The 22,939-nt window shown below is 37.7% G+C and overlaps 1 protein-coding gene across 1 annotated transcript in view; it reads right to left on the reverse strand.

The window, feature by feature from the left end:
* LOC134799936 (calcium/calmodulin-dependent protein kinase kinase 2) overlaps window positions 1–22,939 on the reverse strand; it is a 209,608-nt gene that overhangs the window by 17,748 nt on the left and 168,921 nt on the right. Inside the window, exon 3 of the mRNA XM_063772374.1 lies at window positions 11,643–11,717. Within this exon, the coding sequence (XP_063628444.1) occupies window positions 11,643–11,717 (75 nt within the window). The remainder of the gene's footprint in view (window positions 1–11,642; window positions 11,718–22,939) is intronic.

The following is a 22,939-nucleotide window of genomic DNA, read 5'->3' on the forward strand; positions in this document are numbered from 1 at the left end:
CATTCGCCCGTGCGTCTCGCTCGCGCTAATACATTTACGAATAAGTACGCATGCCCAAAAGATAACAAAATGACATCATTTATTTATGTTAAAATCTACGTTTAAATTGGCCTTTTGTGAGTTAATTTTTTTTTGAAGGGAAAACTTCTTTAGCGGCGCTGTGCACTTTTCGTGATGGGGAAAAAATGTTAAACTCGCGACAGGTCACGTGACCGTAAGATTCGTAAGACGGACACGTGACCTGATCGAAAACTGTTACAATGTCATTGAGTTTTCACTTCTGCCGGCACTCCCGGAGTGCAACCCGTTGTTTTTTTTATCTAGGAGTGGGTTAACATTTTTAATACTTTACTGGGTCATCGACCAAAATAAGGGATCACTGATTTAACCCTGGATTGTCACTAATAATTGTACCTACTAGTAAATGCCTGAATAAAGAATAAAGAATAAATCGAAATGATCTAACTCGAAAAGAAAAAACTTTATAGAAAGTTTTGGTTTCGAAACGACAAAACAAAAAGCGAAAATCTCGTTAAACTGAATCTGGAGCAGCCTTAACGTTGCAAATGGCTTCGATTTGTTTCAATTGTTAGAACGTTCGGATCGTGACCGGGGTGTTTATTCGATACGGACATGATTATGGGTCTATAGGCGATTGAAAAGTGCCGTGTTGAAACAAAGGGTATTAATTCAAATAAAATAAAATAAGGCGTCATAAAAACAAGATACTGTGGGCCCGATTCGGATTTTGAAATAGACATCTATTAGATATCTTTTAGACATCACCAAGATACGATAACGATATGTTTAAGATCTAACCTGTCAAATTTTACATTTGCGCGATTCTGCAGATACTCTTGAACGATTTCCACAGGATATGACTTAGAGATCCAATTCACATCTAATAGATATCTTACTCTATCTGACGTAAAAGTGACATTCGTTGCCCGAATTGCGCTGCAAAAGAGAACTAGTTGATATCTAAACTATAACGTATCTAGAATGGATCTAATACGTGTCGTCTCTTGTGAATATCTTGAAGTTCGAATACGGCAGTGTATTTTTTTTATAACACGCACTATAGTACGTACTTTTTAGGGTTCCGTACCTCAAAAGGAAAAAACGGAACCCTTATAGGATCACTCGTGCGTCTGTCTGTCCGACCATCCCCCCCCCCCCTTTATCTCCAAAACGAAACTACTGGGTTTAAAATTTTGACAAAACACAAAATAGTTCTTTACCTATAGATGACAGGAAATCCTATTAGAAATGTGCAGTCAAGCGTGTCAATAATAAGTGCATTCCCGTTGCCAGGGAGGTTTTGGGATTATATTGAGCAACTTTTACTATGGGTCCAACCCCGATATCGCGAAAAAAAAATTGGCTGTTTCATACTTTTTGGCTGGTCTATTTTCTATGGAAGGGTGAAATTTTTTCGCGATTTCGCGGGGTTGGTCTCATAGTAAAAGTTGCTCAGTATAATCCCAAAACCTCCCTAGCAACGGGAATGCACTTATTTTCGGCCACCGTGTAATAAACTAAGTAGGTACTGTAGGTAGTACAATAATAATTAAATCATCAAATTACTTAGGAGCATGTCAAAAAGAAGCCCTTGATGGATTAATCCAAGGCTACAAAATAAGGGGTAAAACGGAAACTAAGCTTAATGTCGTTCACGGACAGATTCCGCGACGTCACGCTTTTTTGTTGCCTGTCCCTGTCCCTGTCCGTGGCACGAAGCGAATTAATTCACGAACGAAATAAATTAAACGCAATAAAGGGAAGAAATAACAGCGTTGAGACTGGAATCGAATCATGATTGGGCTAAAAAGTAAAAACATTGGACTTACGGCCCGATTCGAACTTTAAGATACGTTAAATAATAGATTCACACGCGTCAAGTTCTAGGGCTCTATGCAGAAGGCAGTAGATCGGCCAGGTTGGAGAGCAATTCAAGATAAAGCAACTTATGGCGGTCACGACCCTCAGTAATGAGGTTACGATGAAGAAGAGAAAATAATAGATCTAGAAACGATATGGATTAGATATGTCAATGTTCAAACAAAAACGTCACTTTTGACACTGACACATCTAATCCATATCGTTTCTAGATCTATTAATTGACGTACTGAAAAGTTCGAATCGGGCAGTTACGGCCCGATTCGAATAATGCTTTTAAGAAGTCACAGAAGTGACGTTTATTGGTTGAAGAAATGTCACTTACGATACTGACAGATCGGTATCATTAATCATCATCATCTTCATCATCATTATATCAGCCCTTTATCGCCCACTGCTGAGCATAGGCCTCTTTCCAGTACGCCACTTGTCCCGGTCCTGAGCTAATCTCATCCAGAAGTGACCCGCAATTTTCCGCATGTCGTCCACCCAACGAGCCAATGGACGCCAGGCGCTTCTTTCATCTGAAAGCGGCCACCATTCTGTTAACATTTTAGTCCACCTGCCATCACTCTGCCTAGCAACATGTCCCGCCCAATTCCATTTTAGTTTGGTAATGACGAAACCCACGTCATGCACCTTTGACCATTGATAAGCATTGTTGTTTGTATTTTGGACGTATATTATTACATGAAACATGTAGACCATAATTTTCAAACTAACACGGAACTTAATCGCGTAAAACTTACGTTTATTTATGGCCTTAAAGTGGGTGTTAGTTTTAAAATTATATGGGAAAATTGTGTTAGTTTAAATCAATATATTTATGTAGACCATAGTTTTAGTACTGGACTATAGTACCTTTTGCAGGAGAGTATTCCTAAAAGCCTACCTACTTCATTATGTAAAGCTACCAGTTGCCTACCAGACAATATATTATTTACAACGGAACCTAGGTAATTACTGGCATTATTTAGTCATAGTTCGATTAGATCACGGTACCCTTTTTAACGAAACCACTTAGTTATTTACTAAGGTATGGGATTAACTGTTATTAACTTAGAAACTTAATCAATTATGGAGGTTCGACCGGGTTTATTTTCAAACAAACTCAAAATAGAAATATATAAGGTTATATTTAAATGGTGAGTGTAGTAGCGTTCAAGCGTTGGTAGCGTCGCTGCCTAAGAACAGAGTACTAGAATAAACACAATCACTCACACACGCACACACACGCGTACACACACACACACACACACACACACACACACACACACACACACACACACACACACACACACACACACACACACACACACACACACACACACACACACACACACACACAAACACCTGTCTCATTCGATATTCACACCTTAAATCAAACGAGTAAGATCCTATCTGTATTGTTAATGCATGTCTTAGAATTAAGTTAAAAACATAATTAACTAGTAATTGTGTATAATCACCTACTTTTCTTATGTATAATTAATACAATAAAATAAAAAATTGTACTACTTATAAACCTAGGGAAGTCTCCCAACACAAGCATAAGCTTACCGGGCGGCTCCATCCCCTGTATCACAAAAGATGTATATTATTATGAAATAAAGAATTTTGATTTTGAATTTTTTTTGAATTTTTTTTTTTGCCTTATTTGTAAAGGACCCCGGACCTAAAGTATGGAAAATGTGGTTTCAGTTAAATATCTTGAGATTTTGATATGTTATAGATTTCAGAGTCCTGAACAAATGTCTCTAGGGGTGCTACCACTGTTTCCGAGTCCCTTTCAGAGTTTCGACTTATTTTGTACTAGAGACTTTTGTTCAGGACTCTGAAATCCATAACATCTCAATATCTCGAGATATTTACTATACTACAAAATTTTCCATACTTTAGGTCCGGGGTCCTTTTCTTGATAAAATGAGTGACGTTGGCCGCATTAGAGCGTTTTCACATTGTCCGATCCGATATCGGATGTAAGATCCTACATCCGCGTAGTCAGGCCGCGGGGGCGCGCCCGGGCGCCGTCTATAGCGGTCACGTAGGCACACTACAACTAGCATTATGCCTACACGTACGCACACAAACAAATATTATCGGTCCAACAGCTGCTTTCATATAAATCCAATAGTAGCAAAATCGTTTTGACAATTCGAAAAAAGAAACTGATTTGATTAGTATCCAAATAGGTAGGTACCCTATTTCCAAATAAATGCTCAGTCTTGTACAACATTAACTGGTTAAGTACCGTCGTCGGACCTCGAACTACCGTTTTACGTCGGAATATGAAATGGGAAATTAAGTAAATGAAAATGTAAGTATAATGGACGACACCCCATTTAGGACCTGACGCTGTTGCTTTTAGGTATTAAAAGAATATTAGTATTCGTTGGGCTTTCATTTACTTTGCAGTACTTTTATTTTCTACTAACTTCTGTTTAAGTTGATGACTAGGTCCTTAAAACACAATTTAAAATATTTAATAAATTATTTGATTTGTTCCCAAAGTTGTTTTGAAAGAGTAGGTAGTTAAATTAAAGTGCCTTTTTATGTTACATTGGAACCAGTTTCAAAAAGAGCAGTTAAATGATAAACTACAGCGAATTGCAAAGTTTTCCGAACTTTTGTGTTATTCCCTCGTTATTTAACTCGGACGAGTTTTGAACGAGTTATAAAAGCTTCTTAGATCAGTTGTCCGATTTAAAGTTGTAAGTTTCAAATAATATTCATTGTTTGATATTGGCAAACCACTTCGAAGTTCTTTATTCTATAGATTTCGACACAAGTTGTGCACTCAACTTGAATAAAAAATTACCCTTTTTTGAATAATCCAAAATCAAGGAGTTTGAAGAAATAACGTAAAAATACAACGAGAAAGTTTCCTTTTTAAAGTAAAATTGCAAAACATAACTTTACAAATAAAAATGCTGCCAATCAGTTACGCTTTTATTTTAAAAAAAACCTTGGAACATCCAACTTGAACGCAAATTGAAATAATTGACTTGGAAGGAAACTCACAGAAAGAATGAGAGCAGGCCGTACCCCAGTCAATTAATTAAGGGATCGCTAGTATGGATGGAGGGTTGGCAATAATGTATAATAGCTAAATTTTATAGTGTATTATAGTTCTAGTATATATGAAACAGAATCCAACAAACTTTGTCTGTATTTACTTGTATAAATAAATATATACTTAAGTACACACATAATACAAAAAAAAATCAGTAGGATTTTTATAAAAAATATGTTTAGCCACTACTTTAATAGCATATAATCATCTAGTCAAATATTTAGGTACTTATTCTTATTTTTAGTCTCAAAATGTTTACCTAAAGTTACTTCTGGTGGACCGTTTGTCGAATTCGAAATGTCGAAGTCGAATTAAAATGGAGTAAAAATCAGGCTAATATTTTGTCTAATGATGAATAACGAGGAAAAATCTTTTATGTGATTTCCTTAAAACGACAACAAAATGCAATTTAATTTCATGTATAAAATATATAAATAGAAAATATTTTGCAATATCGTAACATGACTGGGCTATCGGCGTCTACGCCTGCCTTGAGAAATGCAACACAAAGAACTTTGTAAGTCATTTGAGATTGTTACTACTTCTACTTCTTGAGCATAAACAAGGAATTCCGACAAAAATTGCACTCTTTATAGAGTTTTTAGAACTTTGTGCGGTGCCCTGAGTTTAGATCTGGGGCACATAAACGTTGGTATAACATTGTTTTCCGACTAACAAATAAAACCGGACAAGTGCGAGTCGGACTCGCCCACCGAGGGTTCCGTACTTTTTAGTATTTGTTGTTATAGCGGCTTCCTTTATTTGGTCAGACCAACGTGTTGGCGATCGGCCTCGTGTTCTCTTGCCTTCGGTATTGCCAACAATGACCAATTTTTCCAGATTGCTATTTTTGGTCTGACCAAATAAAGGAAGCCACCGCCTCTTCCAAGCTACATCAAGTAGTGAGGGCTACTTTGGACCGCGACCGATGGAGACAGATTGTTTATTTGAGGGGTTCCAGTGCCCACGATCCTCAGTAATGAGGGACCGACCAGAGAGAGAGTTATAGCGGCAACAGAAATCCATCATCTGTGAAAATTTCAACTGTCTAGCTAACACGGTTCGTGAAATACAGCCTGGTGACAGACAGACGGACGGACGGACAGCGGAGTCTTAGTAATAGGGTCCCGTTTTACCCTTTGGGTACGGAACCCTAAAAACAAAATGTTTTATGAATTATGAATATTTTCGTCAGTATTCTAAAAATATCTTTTTTTTTACTTTACTTCATTGTATGATTTCTTTTTATACTTATAATAAATATAAAACAGAGCAATAAAAATTACAGAGCTATTAATATGACGTAAATAAAATATTGAGAATTGCAAAACATGAGATCTAAGTCCATAAATAACGAATGCACGATTTTGTAGAACAGGTAATTTTGACAAGAATACCTACATTTATTTTAGTATTAACGACTGTCGTTATGTGTTTATTAATTTATAATTTAATTTAAAGCATTTCATTAGAGGCTTACAATTTGCTTATGGTACATACAATTATATCAAAGAAAAAGAAAAAAAAAACAGTTACAACATCTATAAAATCCATAAAGATCAAATTCAATAAAAATATCTACCTACTTATATCACTCAAAGAAACATTCAACCACTTAGATAAGATATACTTATTATTAAATTCAAATTATAAATTCTATTTTACTATTGTATTATCTTTCAAAGAGAAATGTTATTTTTCAACTCAATCCACTTGTGTAAGTAAGCCGCGAAGTATAATAAAAACATGACCTCGTTTCAATAATAAAAACAACATTCACGAACTCATATCTAAATTTAAATAGCAGTTAGAATATCAACTTTATTCACTAGTCAATAATGTCGTATTAAAAATAAAAGCATCTTTCAACATACGACATTTCCAAAGTTATCTGCACAGCTCGCCTCTGCAAACTCAAAGCTTAATCTCTGGTGTTAAATTTTTAATTCATTTTCAATTATGCCTGCGCTAGGCTATTAGTCAGTTTGGATGTTATACTATGGGGAAAAGGTTTAAAATCGGGTGGGTAGTTTAATCATTTTGTAGGTGTGTGAGTGTCGCAAAAAACGTTGTAGAAACAATAGTGGTGTAGTGAGCCTTACGAGCAAATGCAGGACATTTTAAAAGTTTATATAGTAGGTTTAGTAAGGAACACAAATGTATGGAACAGCATGCACTTTAGTCTCAGGCGATTCCGCTTGGTAAGATTGTTCCTTAGGTCCAGCAAAGTTGATCTGGCCCGGTAGCCGGGAGATCGTACCATGCAGACCCCCCAAAAAGAGGGGGTGAAAGGGTCGGCTCTCCAGGTCCAATCTATGCTATATTCCTTCCTAGTCTTAGCAACTAGGGCAAGTTATATATCATTTTCGTATAATTTAGGGACGGGGAATTCATTTCCGAAATAATTATTATACCTTTCCATACAAAAAAATATATTTATGTACAAAAAATGAAAATGTTATGTAATTTTTTGTGACAATTTTGGATGTTACAATCACAGTGTGGCGATTTGGACTAAATAAAGTTATAGTAGGGATTCATACATTTTTTCGTAATAAAAAAATAATTTATAGCGCGTGGCGGTAACGATTTCCATACAAATGGAACTATGCCCAAAAGCTCTCGAGTAGTTGACGGATCTTTTCTAGGGGGTAATTGCACAAAAGATCCCTATGGGTCGAAGTGTCTTGACAAGGTCCCCCGAAAACAATAAGATAAGATGCCAAAAGTCAAAGATTAAAAATGTTTACTAAAACACTGAATTTGGCATTTTACAAGTTTAAATATAATTAAATAAATCGTGCCAAGCGGCATCGCCTGAGACTAAAGTGCATGCTAAATGACCTTACTCAACCTACTATATAATATAATACAATGTATGAGTATAGCAATGCCTAAAACAAGGTATATTTAATTTACCTACACGTTATCTATTCAATTGCAAGTTATATGATAGAACTTAGGTTTTAGACCACCCGTGAAAAACATTTTCCTAAATTTATGTACAGTTGACGTCAAAGATATATTTCCGCTTTTGCACCTTACTCTTCTGTGATAAGGCGAAAAATGTTTAAACTTATCTTTGCCGTCGACATCAAAAAACATGATTGCTGATGCCTTTCACAGGCATCAAATTATATTAATACTAAAGGTTTCACACCTTTAGTATTAAAAAGAAATATTATTAAGACACTTACTGTAAAAACGTTATATGTGGGTCACAAATCAGTTTATTACCTATTGGGTCGCGGTGGCTTCGCCAGCTAATAGGTAAAGGTGTATAAAATTGTCTCACTTGTAGCAAAGAGAATTTGAAGTAGAGAGTTACTGTCATGGTAAATTATGTAGCTACAGTACATTTTCTACCATCTTTCGACAGACGATTAAAACTGTTAGAACGCCATTTGACTTTGATCCTTATTATTTCACTGATATTTGTTAACTTATTAAATATTTATATTAACGCCATCTACTCGAGAGTATGGCGCCATCGCTCGAAAAGTTTGCACCATACCTTTGGCCTATAGCCGAGTAGATGGCGTTAATATTAATATTTAATAAGTTAACACATATCAGTGAACGAATAAGGATCTAAGTCAAATGGAGTTCTAACAGTTTTATTTTCTATCGAGGGATGCCAGTCAATTTACAGTGGCTACATAATTTACTTTGGCAATTCGTCTCTATGCACTCTATTCTCTTTACTTGTAGTATAAAGCTCAGTTTTACTAATCTGTAGGAGTAGACTGTGACCCGTCCGTGCCAATATAACAAGTAATATACCACTGTCTCGCTTGTACTAGAGTATGAAATTATCATGATTCTGCCTCCGCTTGGAGCCCCGGGGGCTCCGTGTGGATTAATTTCTTAGAGGCTTTAGGGAATGTTATACATTATATAAATGTTTGGTTAGATGAGCGTACAAGTACAGTTAGCATCAATTATATCGGATGTGAATACGTGACAAAAGTATACTACCATTCTTTAAAAAGAGAAATGTAGGTTATTATATATAGGTAGAGAAATTATAGTGCAAACTGTCGAGATGCATCTCTTTAATCTTTCAATTTAATTTAACCAATGTTAGTTAAGTTTACGTGCTGACGGGATCGCTTGGACAGGTCTCCACGGAAGACCAGCGTCAAGGTACCTGAAAGGTAACTTGACATCAAGCTGAGGGGAGCCCTTTTCAGTGACGTTTATGTTTTATACTAATAAAAGTGTTGTATTAGTTTTAAGCAATGCTGTAAGCGAGGACGCTTCAGGAGAATAAAATTATTTTCTTCTTCTTCTTTAATATTTGTAATAATCTTTTAGTGTGGAATATATGTATTATTGTCATAGCGTTGTTTTATCCGCTACTATCGCTGCCGGCTGAGTACGTTGATTTGTAACAGCTGGCGCGAGATATAATACCTACTTACTGAACTGTCAATATTCTGTAAATCAAACTATTGTGTACGAGCATTAAACAAACATCATTACAAATACTATTGTGAAACGTGGAACACAACACACAAACAGACCAACAAACCGTGGAGTAAAAAAACCGGACAAATGCGAGTCGGACTCGCGCACGAAGGGTTTCTTACCGTTACCAAAAAACGGCAAAAAATCACGTTTCATGGGAGCCCCACTTAAATATTTATTTTATTCGGTTTTTAGTATTTGTTGTTATAGCGGCAACAGAAATACAACATGTGTGAAAATTTCAACTGTCTAGCTATCACGGTTCATGAGATATAAGCCTGGTAACAGACAGACAGACGGACAGTGGAGTCTTAGTAATAGGGTCCCGTTTTTACCCTTTGGGTACGGAACCCTAAAAAGAACGAGAAACAAATATGAGTTTAGTGTTTTAACGGTCCCTAAGCTGTGGTTAGACAGCCAGCTGGGTCCAGCAATAGAACTCACAATAAATATCCTTTATGGGGCATTCATGTGACCGCAGACGTGGTTACAATATTTACAGTTGAGTTCATAAATATTTATACATTTTTTCACCTTATTCCAATGGATTAAGGCGAGAAAATGTTTACATATTTTGAACTCGACTGTACATCAGTGTACAGGACACACACACACACACACACGTCACTTCACACAGGCAGGTCAGTGTACATAACGGGCTGGATGTACGAAATTCCTTGTGCTAAGCTTCCTTTCTTTATCAGTGTTGCCTCCCTGTCACACTTACGTACGAATTTACAAGTGCGACAGAGAGGCAACACGTCGAACGTGGTTCGCGGTAGGCCCTCAGTAGGTAACTTTTGACACGTTTGTAAATTGACGACGCCGTTTGTAAACGGCAGATTCTTACAATTTGCCTGCGACATAGACAAAAGTTCCAAAAACTAAGGAGCGTCCCTTGAAGAGCAATGTTATGTCTGATTAACCTCCAAATTCCAACTAAATTCAATCAAAATGACTAATCTTGCAGTGCCACCAAAAACCATCGAGGCAATTTGACAAATTGAGTTTGGAACCTTCTGATAAGGATCCAATACTCTTTTGTTGCGGGTACCTAATATACATCTTATAATACAGTAAAATTATTCATTTTGCGTTTGCGTCAAATCCGGTAGTTCTGATTTTTTGCAGACTTGTTTATGATGTTGGCCTAATGAATAATCCAATAATCGAATAAACCGCATTTTCTTTTAGATTTGGGCGATTATAACCCCAAAGTACTAGTTTTTGATATTAACTTCCTAGGGCGTTTTTAAAGTAGACTAAATTTGCTACAATAAGATACTAGAATTGTCTCTGTACATCTAATATTTTCCGAGATAAAGCCTTTCAAAATGTATAATTTTTCGAACTTGTATTCGTAGGCTAAGTAAGTGCAGTGAGTATACACTTTTGTCTCAGGCGATGCCTGTTGGCACAATTGTTTCTAAGGTCAATCAAAGCTGATTTGGCCCGGTAGCCACAAGATCGTACCGCCCCCCAAAACAGGGTTGACAAAGTTGCGTTCGGCGCTCGAAGTCACAAACTTGGATTATTCATTGGGCCAAAATCATAAACAAGTCTGCAAAAAATCAGAACTACCGGATTTGACGCAAAAGAGCCAGGTTACAAAATTCGACAAAGTTACTGGATTATTAACCAATAATTTGAAGATTCATAAGTAACCAAAGTTTGTTATTAGGTAGGTAAGTAATTGTCTTCTTTACAACTCTCGAGATCTTTTAATTTAAATAAATTGTAATAAAACTGTAATCAAAATGCATTAAAACAATTCTAGCGAAATTGTTGTAAATAAGTAGGTGCCCAAATTGAAAGTTCGTTGAAAGGGGCTCAAGTCTCTGCAAAAGACTCGAGTCTCTAACAAGTTGAAGAGAACTCAAGTTTCCATTTAATTATTAGACTTAATCAGTCGAGTCTGCTACTAGACTATAGGTACTACCTAGTATTCTTTAGTTCTCGACAAAAAACGAGATGAGCCGCCAACCTTAATTTCCTACAATTATATAGGTGGTGGGCTGACGTGCCCAAAATTTGCTCGAGTATTTAGTAAGAAGATAGGGTACGTGAGCCACCTAAGGGCGCACCAGAGAGTGGATCAGCTACACTCTAATAACACGAGTTAAAAATTGCCTACTCCAGAGCACACAGTCGCTGTGGCCGAAATCGGTCAGTAGAGCATCATCATCATTCTAGTTCTTACCTGTTTTCGTCTGCGTTCTGCCATAGTTTAGAGTCCCGTGCGTCGCCGCCGACGCCGACGTCCAACGCCGAATGTCTGAAACAAGCGGAAGTAAATTTATTAACAAATTTCTGCCGTTTCTGGATATTTTAACTCGTAGACATATCCTTTTTGATTTTGTCATTTTGGCGTGGGCTAATTATGGGCACGAATGGCACGATGAAAACTTTTTACAAAAAACATTAAACCGACTTCAAAAAGGATGAAATAAAATATTATCCTTTTTTATGTCTATGCGTTAACAACTGATATGTTTGAAGTCGGTGCCAAGCCAAATTTTGAAGCATACCATGACTTTGGTGCGATTCGTTAAGGATTTACCTACGTTGGATTGCCTTACACGACGACAATGAACGTACTTTCTGTAGGTACAGTCGACGTTAAAAATATGTTTACACTTTTCGCCTTATTACAAAGGAGTAAGGTGCAAAAGTGTAAACACGTTGACGTCGACTGGACCTAAGAACACACCTCAGAACACACGATCAAACCTTCTTGGCGCAGTCCGTACCATATTTGTCGGCACATTAGTGTAAATATAAATGCATTTTTTTGCCGTCGTATTTTTTAAAGAGCATTTCTTACTAATGCTCGAACAGTCTATAGGACGCGAGTGTGGGATTGGGACTGAGTTATTTCCCGTCCCTGATCCAGAGGACTACATTTCAAAATATTAAACAATTCAAGGAATTTACCTTCTTGCCAAATTTCACCTAAAGCGGTTCAGTTGTTTAGCCATGAAAAGGCGACAAAGAGGCAGACAGAATTCTTTACACATTTATAATAGTTATTAGTACAGTTCTAATGGGATTTATAACCATAAAGCTGATTATTTTTGACTGGTATTGTTACTACTTGGCTTGGCACCGACTTCAAACATATCAGTTGGTAACGCATAGACATAAATAAAAAACAGTGTCATAGGCCAAAGGAAACAAACGATTACGCGACTGCTATACTCGTGTCATAGCATTCGTGTCCACGAAAGTGTTGAATAAACTGAATTAAATTAGATTTTATTTAAATTTAGCTAGAGAAATCTTTCTTGTTACAAACTATGATTGAAATGCTACGTCAAAGTTACGCCCCGGCAGGTGCACATGATCGTGTCATTGCTTCAAATCTATAGATTTTGCAATTTATCAGACGGGACCAGAGACAACTAGAGAAAGAAGACTGGCCATTGACCGGTGTTCCTCATTGGTTGCAAAATAGCTTAATCCCAGACCAAGGCCATACTACTAGATAGCATTGTAATTTTTACTGAAAATCTACCATTCGAACTTTAAAAATCTGTTATAGTTTTAAATTTGTTATTAATATGATATATGCTTAGAGGATATAACCAAACGGAGACGCCATGTCAGTAATTTTCGGTCCAAAACAGTCTGCCGATTTTGGCGGGGGAGGGCCACGTAAAATGTATGCGTAACGTAAAAATAGTTATGTCAGATAAACGTCAGTCCATACAATGTCCTTGACCATTGGCCGCCTATTTTCGACAGAGGTTATATTTTTTAATGATAGCTGTAAGATTTATGACAAAAATGTTATGTACCAATCTATTTAAATCGGCTTCCAAAAGTTACTCATGGCTAACCAACGGGTTAAAATGAAAGTAGATTCTGACTGTAACTGACTGTAATATTTTACCGAACTGAAACCTGCTAAAGTTTCGGCAAAACTAAACCTTTGGCCAAACATGATTTTTATACCGAAACCTGTCGAAAATGAAACCAAAACTTCGGCCGGACACTAACGAAAATACAGTTTCGGCGTGGCCAAATGTTTCGGCAGTTTTTGACCGATACCGAACTTTCAACCGAAATATGATTCTGTCTGTCTGTCCCACACTAGTTAAATGTCGCACGCTTAAACCAGCGATTTTGTATGAGTACTTGAATAGTATTTGCAGTTTACTAGTCTTTGTCTGAACTTTTTGTAAACTCTGTAAGATAGACAACAGAAAACCGACGTCTACCTCGTTCATGCCTGTCAGCTGGGTGTTTGACAGTGGTTTCTTACCCCCTTATTCATAAACGCGTTACAAACTTCGTTAGTTAATAATCGTTTGCCCTTATCTGTCATTTTGACTTATGTATTTGTAAGAAAGGGATAAAACATAATTTAACTAAATCAGGCCCGTAAAGTTTTATGAATAAGGGGATTATACTTTGTATAGACAGTCTCTATTACTAACTGGTCTCAGTGTGAACTCTTTGTAAACTCTGTAAGATGGATGACACAGTACCGACGTCTCACTCGTTCATATCTGCCAGCCGCGTGTTTTCTTATACTTTGCGATATTAAAAAATATATTGTCTATAACAGGGTCGAGGCTGGGTGTAAAAATAAATAAGGAAAAGGCGCCAGGCTTCAATATTTTAAGAACAGCTATAGCTTATTTTTAGATTACAGAATCTGTACATACGAGTATGTAGGTATACCGTATTCGATATCTTGTTGATAATATTAGGGTCTTCTCTCGACTCCACCATAGAGAAAAAAATACATAGAGTGCTCACTCCATACATCAGTTTTAGTACCAAAATGACTATTATTTTCGCAGTCGACATCTAGCATCGAATAGCGGAATTACCAGTACTGCATATGGTAGTGCTTGACAATAGATGTTGCAACGACCGAAAAGTCTAAAAGCTCAACAATGTTCAGCTAATATTATAACCGGCTTAACCGGAACTCTATTTTCAACTCCTTCTGCTTTTAATATTAGTTGTAAATTGTTGTTCAATACAATTTTCGTGAGGCGAGACACTAGAGAATTCTAGTATCAGGTAGCGGTACTGATAATTCCGCTACTCGATGCTTGATATCGACTGCGAAAATAATAGTAGTTTTGGTACCAAACTGAAGTATGGAGTGAGCACTCTATTCTTAATATATTTCTCTATGGCTCCACTTACTCCCATAGCAACACGCCGTAGTTACGTGAGTGGAAATATGATATATTTCCAACTTGGTAAATTGATAGCCTTTCAGGGCAATTAGGTACTAGCACGAAACGAAACACGGAGTTCTGGTGCAAAATAAATATATATCTATGAACTCCGGCGAGACTCTGACATATTACAATATATCATAGAGAATAAGTAGGCTAAGCTAATTATTGAATACCTAAGGTATAAGTCAAGAAAAAATAAAATCTGCCATGGAAAGACCCCTGAACACATTTGCCAGAATGACATCCAACCGCGGAAAATGGCGAGAAATCGTACGGCAAGCAACACCTGTGCCTAATGTCAGCAGTTGACCACGACACTCTGCAAAGAGTATAACGACTAAGAAGAAGAAGATAAGTAAAGAAACTGATGTATGAAGTGATCACTCTAAGCTTACTTATTCATCTATGATTATATTTTTAATGAGCTTGTTTCGATACCTTTAAATCATCTACACTACGACTACGTGGGTGGCCGCCTAAGATATATTTATTATTTTTATGCCATAGGTACCTGCATGAAGCACTACCCATGGTATAATAATATACTCCGCCTGGTACTCCATTCCGAGATTCGCGTATGACCTAACTGACACGCGCCTACGTCATCATGCTGTTTACAGGTTCTCAAACTTTGAAATGTGGGAGAATTTTAACCAACGGTGAAAATTATTTTAACGGCATTAATTTTAAGTTATTCATGTAGAAACATAGTAAAATAAAACAAATCTAATGTATTAAATTAAACTTTATTTATCTATACAAGACAAACGTTTAAAAAACTAATTAACAGTTACACATTAATTACCAAGCTTACGACGTGAAAAGTTTGGAAAACACTGCGACTGCTGACACTGAGCGAGAAGGAAATAACAATTAACACGCGTTCGACAAGGATGACGGTCAGGGCATGAAGTTATCTAGATCCGAATTGTCAAATGTGCACAGCGCTATCCTGTGTTGCCAGTAGTATAAACAGAATTACCCGAAAGTCTGAAATTTCTTTCGTGAATCGGAAGATATTGCTAACGAGTAATTAAAAATGACGTGTTATTGTAAAATTTAAGCTAAAATACATATACTTAAATGAAAATTATAAAATTATAAAGAAATATTTTAACTTATTAACCATAGGTATAATGTACCCATGTAACATGTTATGTTGAAATAAAGTGGCAATGTTATTGTGACGTAGGCCCGTGTCACTCTGGGAATGGAAGACCATGTTTTATTAGACCATGGCACTACCTATAGGATTTATAAATTAAAATAGTATGAAATAATACCTAATACCTACTCGTAAGTACAGTTAGTTGCAATAGTATAGAAAGTGACGCGCCTATATTATATAACCACACTTTTGTAATATAACACTTTAAACTCTCGCGTTTTGTACACATATTTAATTACACAAACGGGTCTACCGCGATATAATTTCATTGTTTTTACCTTTAATTCCGAAAATTTCAATCGAGAGGACGGGTACAAATTATCGTCTACTTGGGGACCAGTGATTCAAATGTTGAAACCAGCGGATATATCTTCGGACCAGTGTACGGATACTGTGAGTGTTGCGTGTCGTGCCGTGGACAATAAACATTAAACTTTAACGGGTAGTTGCAATTTCTTTGTCTACCCCGAACATTTTTATAAACTAATTTCGGGTAGTTTAGTGGTGTTTTATTAATATCTCCGTTGACATTTGTTGGGACGTCAGTCTTTCCGTGACCACAGCTGGTGCAACTCAGCTGAAACGTCGGAATTAAAGGTAAAAACAATGAAATTATATCGCGGTAGACCCGTTTGTGTAATTAAATATGCACACTTTTGTAATTTTACAAAAAAGATTGTATCAATTTCTTTGTGCTTTATATGCAAGTGTTACGACTGTACTAATTTCAAAACTACATATTTTTAAGTAATGATTCTCCTGAGCTTTAGAATAGCTACAGGACTGTCACTATAAATCAACAAACCCTGTGTCGGCTAACTCGGTTAGTCGATAACTAAGTTCACCCGACGGACTGAGCTTGAGGCAGGTCGGGACTGAATTACATCTAGGATCAGCTCACAGTGTATGACCTAGCAACAGTATAAACCTTCAGTATTTACATATAGACGTATATACAGGGTGGCTAAAAAATAACTGCATTCCCGTTGCCATTTCGGGGTTGGTCCCATAGTAAAAGTTTCTCAGTATAATCCCAAAACCTCCCTGGCAACGGGAATGCGTTATTTTTAGCCATCCTGTGTAAAACTTTGACTGTTAGCGTCATTTTCAATTTCAAATTCTAATCGCCTTTTTACATAATATATATTTGTAAATAAACGTCTGCCCGCGAGTCGCGTATTCATACATACACACATACACATACACTGCGTTTATACATATCTTACTTCTGTTTTAAATTCAGTTATAAATCTATATCTGATCCTTTTCCCTGGCACCCACACTATCTTTATACCAACTTTATACTAAATTTCATCTTATTTGGTCCAGCGGTTTAAGTGTGAAGATGCAACAGACAGTCCGAGTTTTTTAAATTTATAATTTTAAGTATATTTTTTTAAAGCCGGCAACGCACTTTCAACACCTCTGCAGGTGTCCACGGGCGACGGTATTTGCTTACCATCAGTCGATTCGTCTGCTCGTTTGCCTCCTATATCATAAAAAATCCATGACTCAAGCCAAAGGTTTACAGTATTAATCCCTCTAATGATTTATTAACATTACTACCCACTTGTTTCTCTCTTGTGGCTAAGGCTCCTTAAATTTATGAGAGTAGTTTGTAATTTGAGCCTTGGTTATTAAATTGTGATGTCAGTGAGCGTACAGTCATCTGCAATAATATGTTACACAACGCAAAATATCTGTTACCATCTTATTTGTAAAGCTATAAGAGCTTCTTCTTCTTCTTCCTCGCGTGTTCCGGCAGTTTGCCATAGCTCATGGGAGCTTGACAACTAATCCCAAGAATTGACGTAGGCACTAGTTTTTACGAAAGCGACTGCCATCTGACCTTCCAACCCAGAGGGGAAACTAGGCCTTATTGGGATTAGTCCGGTTTCCTCACGATGTTTTCCTTCACCGAAAAGTGACTGGTAAATATCAAATGATATTTCGTACATAAGTTCCGAAAAACTCATTCGTGAGCTCCGGATTGCAAGTCGTACGCTCTTACCGCTAGGCCACCAGTGCTAAAGCCATAAGAGTGTGTCAGATATTTTTGCAGCCTTCGAAGAGTAACATATTATTGCAGCCGACTGTACCATGACCTTAGATTCCGATTCCGATTTAGTAATTTGTTATGGCAATAAACTGGTTTTGATACGACCTTGACGATCGCTCATGCTGATTGGTGCATGCGAAATGGAGTGAAAGCCGTGCGTTAGATACACGCCAATAGCCAAGACGAGCGTCAAGTACTGCCAAAAAACCGGACAAGTGCGAGTCGGACTCGCCCACCGGGGGTTCCGTACTTTTTAGTATTTTGTTATAGCGGCAACAGTACAATACATCATCTGTGAAAATTTCAACTGTCTAGCTACCACGGTTCATAAGATACAGCGCGGTGACAGAGAGACAGACAGACGGACAGTGGAGTCTTAGTAATAGGGTCCCGTTTTTACCCTTTGAGTACGGAGCCCTAAAAACAGTTCAAAACCATTACAAAACGCTATAACTAGAAACGGAGGTTGTTTCTAGAGCCCTATTTTGATTTTAACTTCTTGTTTGAAACTGTTATCAGATCAAATCCATAAGAAAATTAACAGTTTGACACTGACATATTCGCTAGCGTGTGCGTAACTTACTTTCTATGTATCTCACTCGTAGTCGCATACCTATAGGGGGCGTGCATGAACTATAGGGACAGCAAGGAGCATAGAAGCCATCCGATTTTTGGCGCGAGGCGTAAATGTGTCGTTTATGCTTCCGATGTAGCCCACAAGATGGCAGAACCTACTATGCACAAGGAAACGTACCGACGAGAACGGTAGATGGTACCACTTGCTTTGGCAATGTACATGTGCTCATATGTTTCCGATTCAGGCCACAAGATGGCAGACCCTCCAACACGGTCCCTCTTAGTGCCGGCGAGATGTATAGAAAGTAAGTTACGCAGATGTTAGCGAATATGTCAGTTTGACACCGCGAAGGCAATCGTGGCAAGGCTCCTGGTTCACGTCATTAATCTCACCAATGATTAATTAACATTACTACCCACTTGTTCCCTCTCTTGCGAGTAAGGCTCCTTAAATTTATGAGGGTAGTTTGTAATTGTTGGTCTTGGTTATTGATCCCATAGTCAGTGTGTGGTTTTGCAATGTGCTCTTGTTGTATGAAAAAGTGTCATATTATACATTTTGTAAATTTAACATTTTTTTATATTAGTGGAAAAATGGAAAAAAACACTGCTTTGGAAACTGAAACCCTTTTGAAACTGTTATTTACTAATAAAATGTCATAGTTATGTCATAATAAATGATTTAAACTTTGAGTTTTTGGTCACCGTCGCAAGTTTTTAGTCTTGCCAGATGCGGTGATTTGTCATACATACATACATACATCACTGGCTCAGTGACCCAAAGAGGATCTTGGCCTCTGACACAAGAGAGCGCCACTCTGCCCTATTCTGCGCTACTTCACGCCAGTTGGGTATTCCGAGGGCGGACAGGTCTTTTTGGGCTTCGTCACTCCAGCGGTATCTGGGACGCCCCGACGGACGTTTTCCGCCCGGGTGCCCCACATACGCTCTTCTCACAGCACGATCCTCCCCCATCCTCTCCAGGTGACCGAGCCAGCGGAGTCGTGTGGCTTTGATCTCGCCAATTATATTGGGCATCGCAACAAGCTCCTCTAGCTCCCTATTTTTCCTTCGCCTCCAAGTCCCATCTTCCTCTCTGATAGGCCCCAGAATCTTCCGCCAGATTCTCCTCTCCGCCACTAAGAGCTTGCTCTCTTCTTTCTGAGTCAGCGTCCAAGCTTCACACCCATACATCAAAATTGGTCTAATTACAATCTCGTAGACTCGAATCTTGGTCGGTCTACTGATCAGCTTGGACACTAAGACTCGATGGAGCGCTGCCGAGCATCTTAGGGCGTTTTGGATTCGGATATCTATCTCTTCCTCCCTTCGGTTGGTATCAGTTACTGTGCAACCAAGGTACCTAAAAAGATCCACACCTTTGTAGGTGGTTGCTCCGACTACTAGGTCTTCTCTTTTCACTCTGGTGTTCTTGTACCTTTTCATTTGGAGATATTCAGTTTTCTGGTGGTTGATTCTGAGACCTATCTTCTCCCCTTCCTGCTCCACAATTCTAGCCATGGCTTCCAGATTCCTTTTGTTTTGAGCCAATAGTCAGGGCCAGTCGGCCGTCAGTTCTCCGCAAGCTCTTACCCTCATCTTGCTCACTTTGGTAGCTACAATAGCCATGTTCACCAATTTTTCTGGTACTTTGAAGTACCGCAAAATCTTGTACAGTGTATCTCTGTCAACACTGTCGTATGCTTTGGCAAAGTCAACAAAAAGCATGTGGATATTTTGTGCGTACTCCCATTTCTTCTCCATCAGCTGTTTCAACAGAAATATCTGATCCACAGTGCTGCGGTTCTGGCGGAAGCCACACTGGTAGTCACCGAGTATGTTTTCGGTGATTTGTCATATATCATTTATTTTTGTCATTTTTCCTTCAATATAAACATTTTCTAGTATTAATACTTATTAATGAAAATGTTTCTTAAGGCTATAAAAATGTATTCTGTTAAAAATATATAAATAAATCAACTTTTTCTTTCAAAAACTCTTGTAATAAAGCCCGAGTTTAGGTACCCTAAATATCTTTTTTTGAGTGTTTGGCTGAAACTTTTACCATACAACGTTTACCATACAAGACAGTGTGCAGTTGCCCTTAGCCCCAAGACACAAATTACATACTATCCTACAAGTAATTAGAGTTATTGTTCTACCTTACCACACATAACAACCGTAACTGTCATTATACAACTCATTCAAATATCAACCGTATCCCCACGCAATAAGGTCCAAGTTAAACCTGGTTTTCACTAACGTCTGAGCCTGAACATTTGAACAAGAGGCTAGATTACTAACACATGTTTTAGTGACACCTTGACATTTACGGTTCATAGCTGTAATACACTTAAGATCAAAGATAATTATGTATGTAAGGGTTGCCTTGGCAGTTAGTGCTCGATTAAAGATGTATGATAAGTGTCTTAAGGTGACAGTCCATTTCCAACGACAGCAAGCAGCACTACCATTCATTTTACTATGGAAATTGACAATAACACCGACGCGTTCGTAGATCGTACTAGTAGTGCAGCTGCGGTCAGAAATGGAATGTTACCCTTACTATCCTCACGCTACACTCTTTACAAGTGTTATATCTTAGCGTTATCGATGACAAATGATAGTTTGTACTTGTCCGTGTCCGTACATATTGGAAATGAAATGAAATTTGAAAAAAAAAAAAATGGCGGCGGGGACCACTAAATAACATGATTCAAAAATTATTCTGATGTCAGTATATGTTCGAAATGTTCGAATTGGCCTATAAATATAAAGCGCGTATTTTGAAAAATGAATACCTACGTTATAAATAGGTACCGTCAACCGGAGTGAATAGAGATGGCTGGGGTGGATAGGGACAAAGCCTAAAATGTGATTTAACTGAAAATTTCTTAAAAAATATCTACACAGATTGTATGATTCGATTGAATATAATAGTAGATTTAATATGATACAATTTTTATCGGTATTTTTTTAAGAAATTGTCGGGTAAATCACATTTAAGCTTTGTCCCTATTAACCCGGCCATCTCTATTCACCCCGGTTGACGTGACCTATTTATAAAGTAGGTATGCATTTTTCAATGCAGGAGAGCAGGCTGCGATGGTATTATGGTCACGTAAAAAGAAGGCCTTCTGACTCCGTAGGAAATTTGGCACTACAACTTTCCATCCCAGGTCGAAGATCTATTAGGGGCAGCCCCAGAACAAGATGGAAGGATGTAGTGCTAAAGGACATGAGTGAGTGCAAGTTACCCGAGGACGATGTCGTGGACAGGGCGAAGTGGAGAAGGTTAAGCAGGAAAGCTGACCCCACCACCATATGGGATGGATAGCTAGGAAGAGAGAGAGGTATGCATTTTTCGAAATACGCGCTTTATTGTATATGCCAATTCGAACATACAATAAAATCAGAATGATATAATCATGTTATTTAGTTGTCGCCCGCGCCAATATGCACGGACACGGAGAAGTACAAGCGAAATTCACCATAACTGAATGACATTAGTTAGCTGTAAAACGTAATACATATAAGAGCCTCAGTAGAGAGTACCATTTTGTACCATTTGGAGTTGAAACTCTAAGTCTATGGGGTCCCAGCGCACAAGTTGTTCGCAGAAATCGCGAAGCGTCTGGTTGACGTAACTGGTGACCGAAGAGCTGGCGGCTACCTCGCACAACGTATCAGCAATGCGATACAGCGAGGAAATGCCGCCAGCATCCTTGGTACAATGCCTCAGGGGCCTATTTTAGATTTAAGCTACTTATTAACTTATTAATTTCGTTTAGTAGTACCACTGTATATATCTCGTATGTAAATAAATGATTTTTTCTTTAAAAAAAAAGTTAGATGTTATTCTGATATCAGTGTCGAATTAGCCTGCTAGATGAGCTAGAAATGGGTCGTAAGTCAGAATGAGGAATCAAATTAAACACTACTAATTAATTACTTTGAGCATTCTCAGTGAAGTTTGATCTGAAGAGAGAGGCAGAATTTAGACCAATTAGAATACCTTACTAACAAATTAAACTAATCATATTGAAATCGTTTTCAGGTAAACCAAAGCCTAATCAGATTATCTAACATTCTACCGACTAACTAAAGTATGGTATCCGGGTGGATCCTCAAATATTAAAAAAATATGAATTAGGTAATACAGATCTTTGGAACTATTCGAATCAATAACATTCATAAAATAAGTTTTAGGCTAAAATTTCATGTTTGGTACAAGCTTCTATCGCTGACTGTACTTTTCTTTAAACAGGCAACTAATACTCATCGAGACTATTCTAAAAACCCCAAACACAATTAGGTTGCGTTGTTTTATCACAGAGTACCTATGGCCAACTCCTGTTTCCGTCATCAGAACAGTTCGATTGTACCATCATATTATATATGCATGCAAATTTTCAGCTTCATGAAATGTTTATTAAAGTTCGAATACCATTAATACGTATCAGCATTGCGATACAGCAAGGAAATGCCGCCAC

The sequence above is a fragment of the Cydia splendana genome, chromosome 19 (assembly GCF_910591565.1).
Source record: "Cydia splendana chromosome 19, ilCydSple1.2, whole genome shotgun sequence".
Lineage (NCBI taxonomy): Eukaryota > Metazoa > Arthropoda > Insecta > Lepidoptera > Tortricidae > Cydia > Cydia splendana.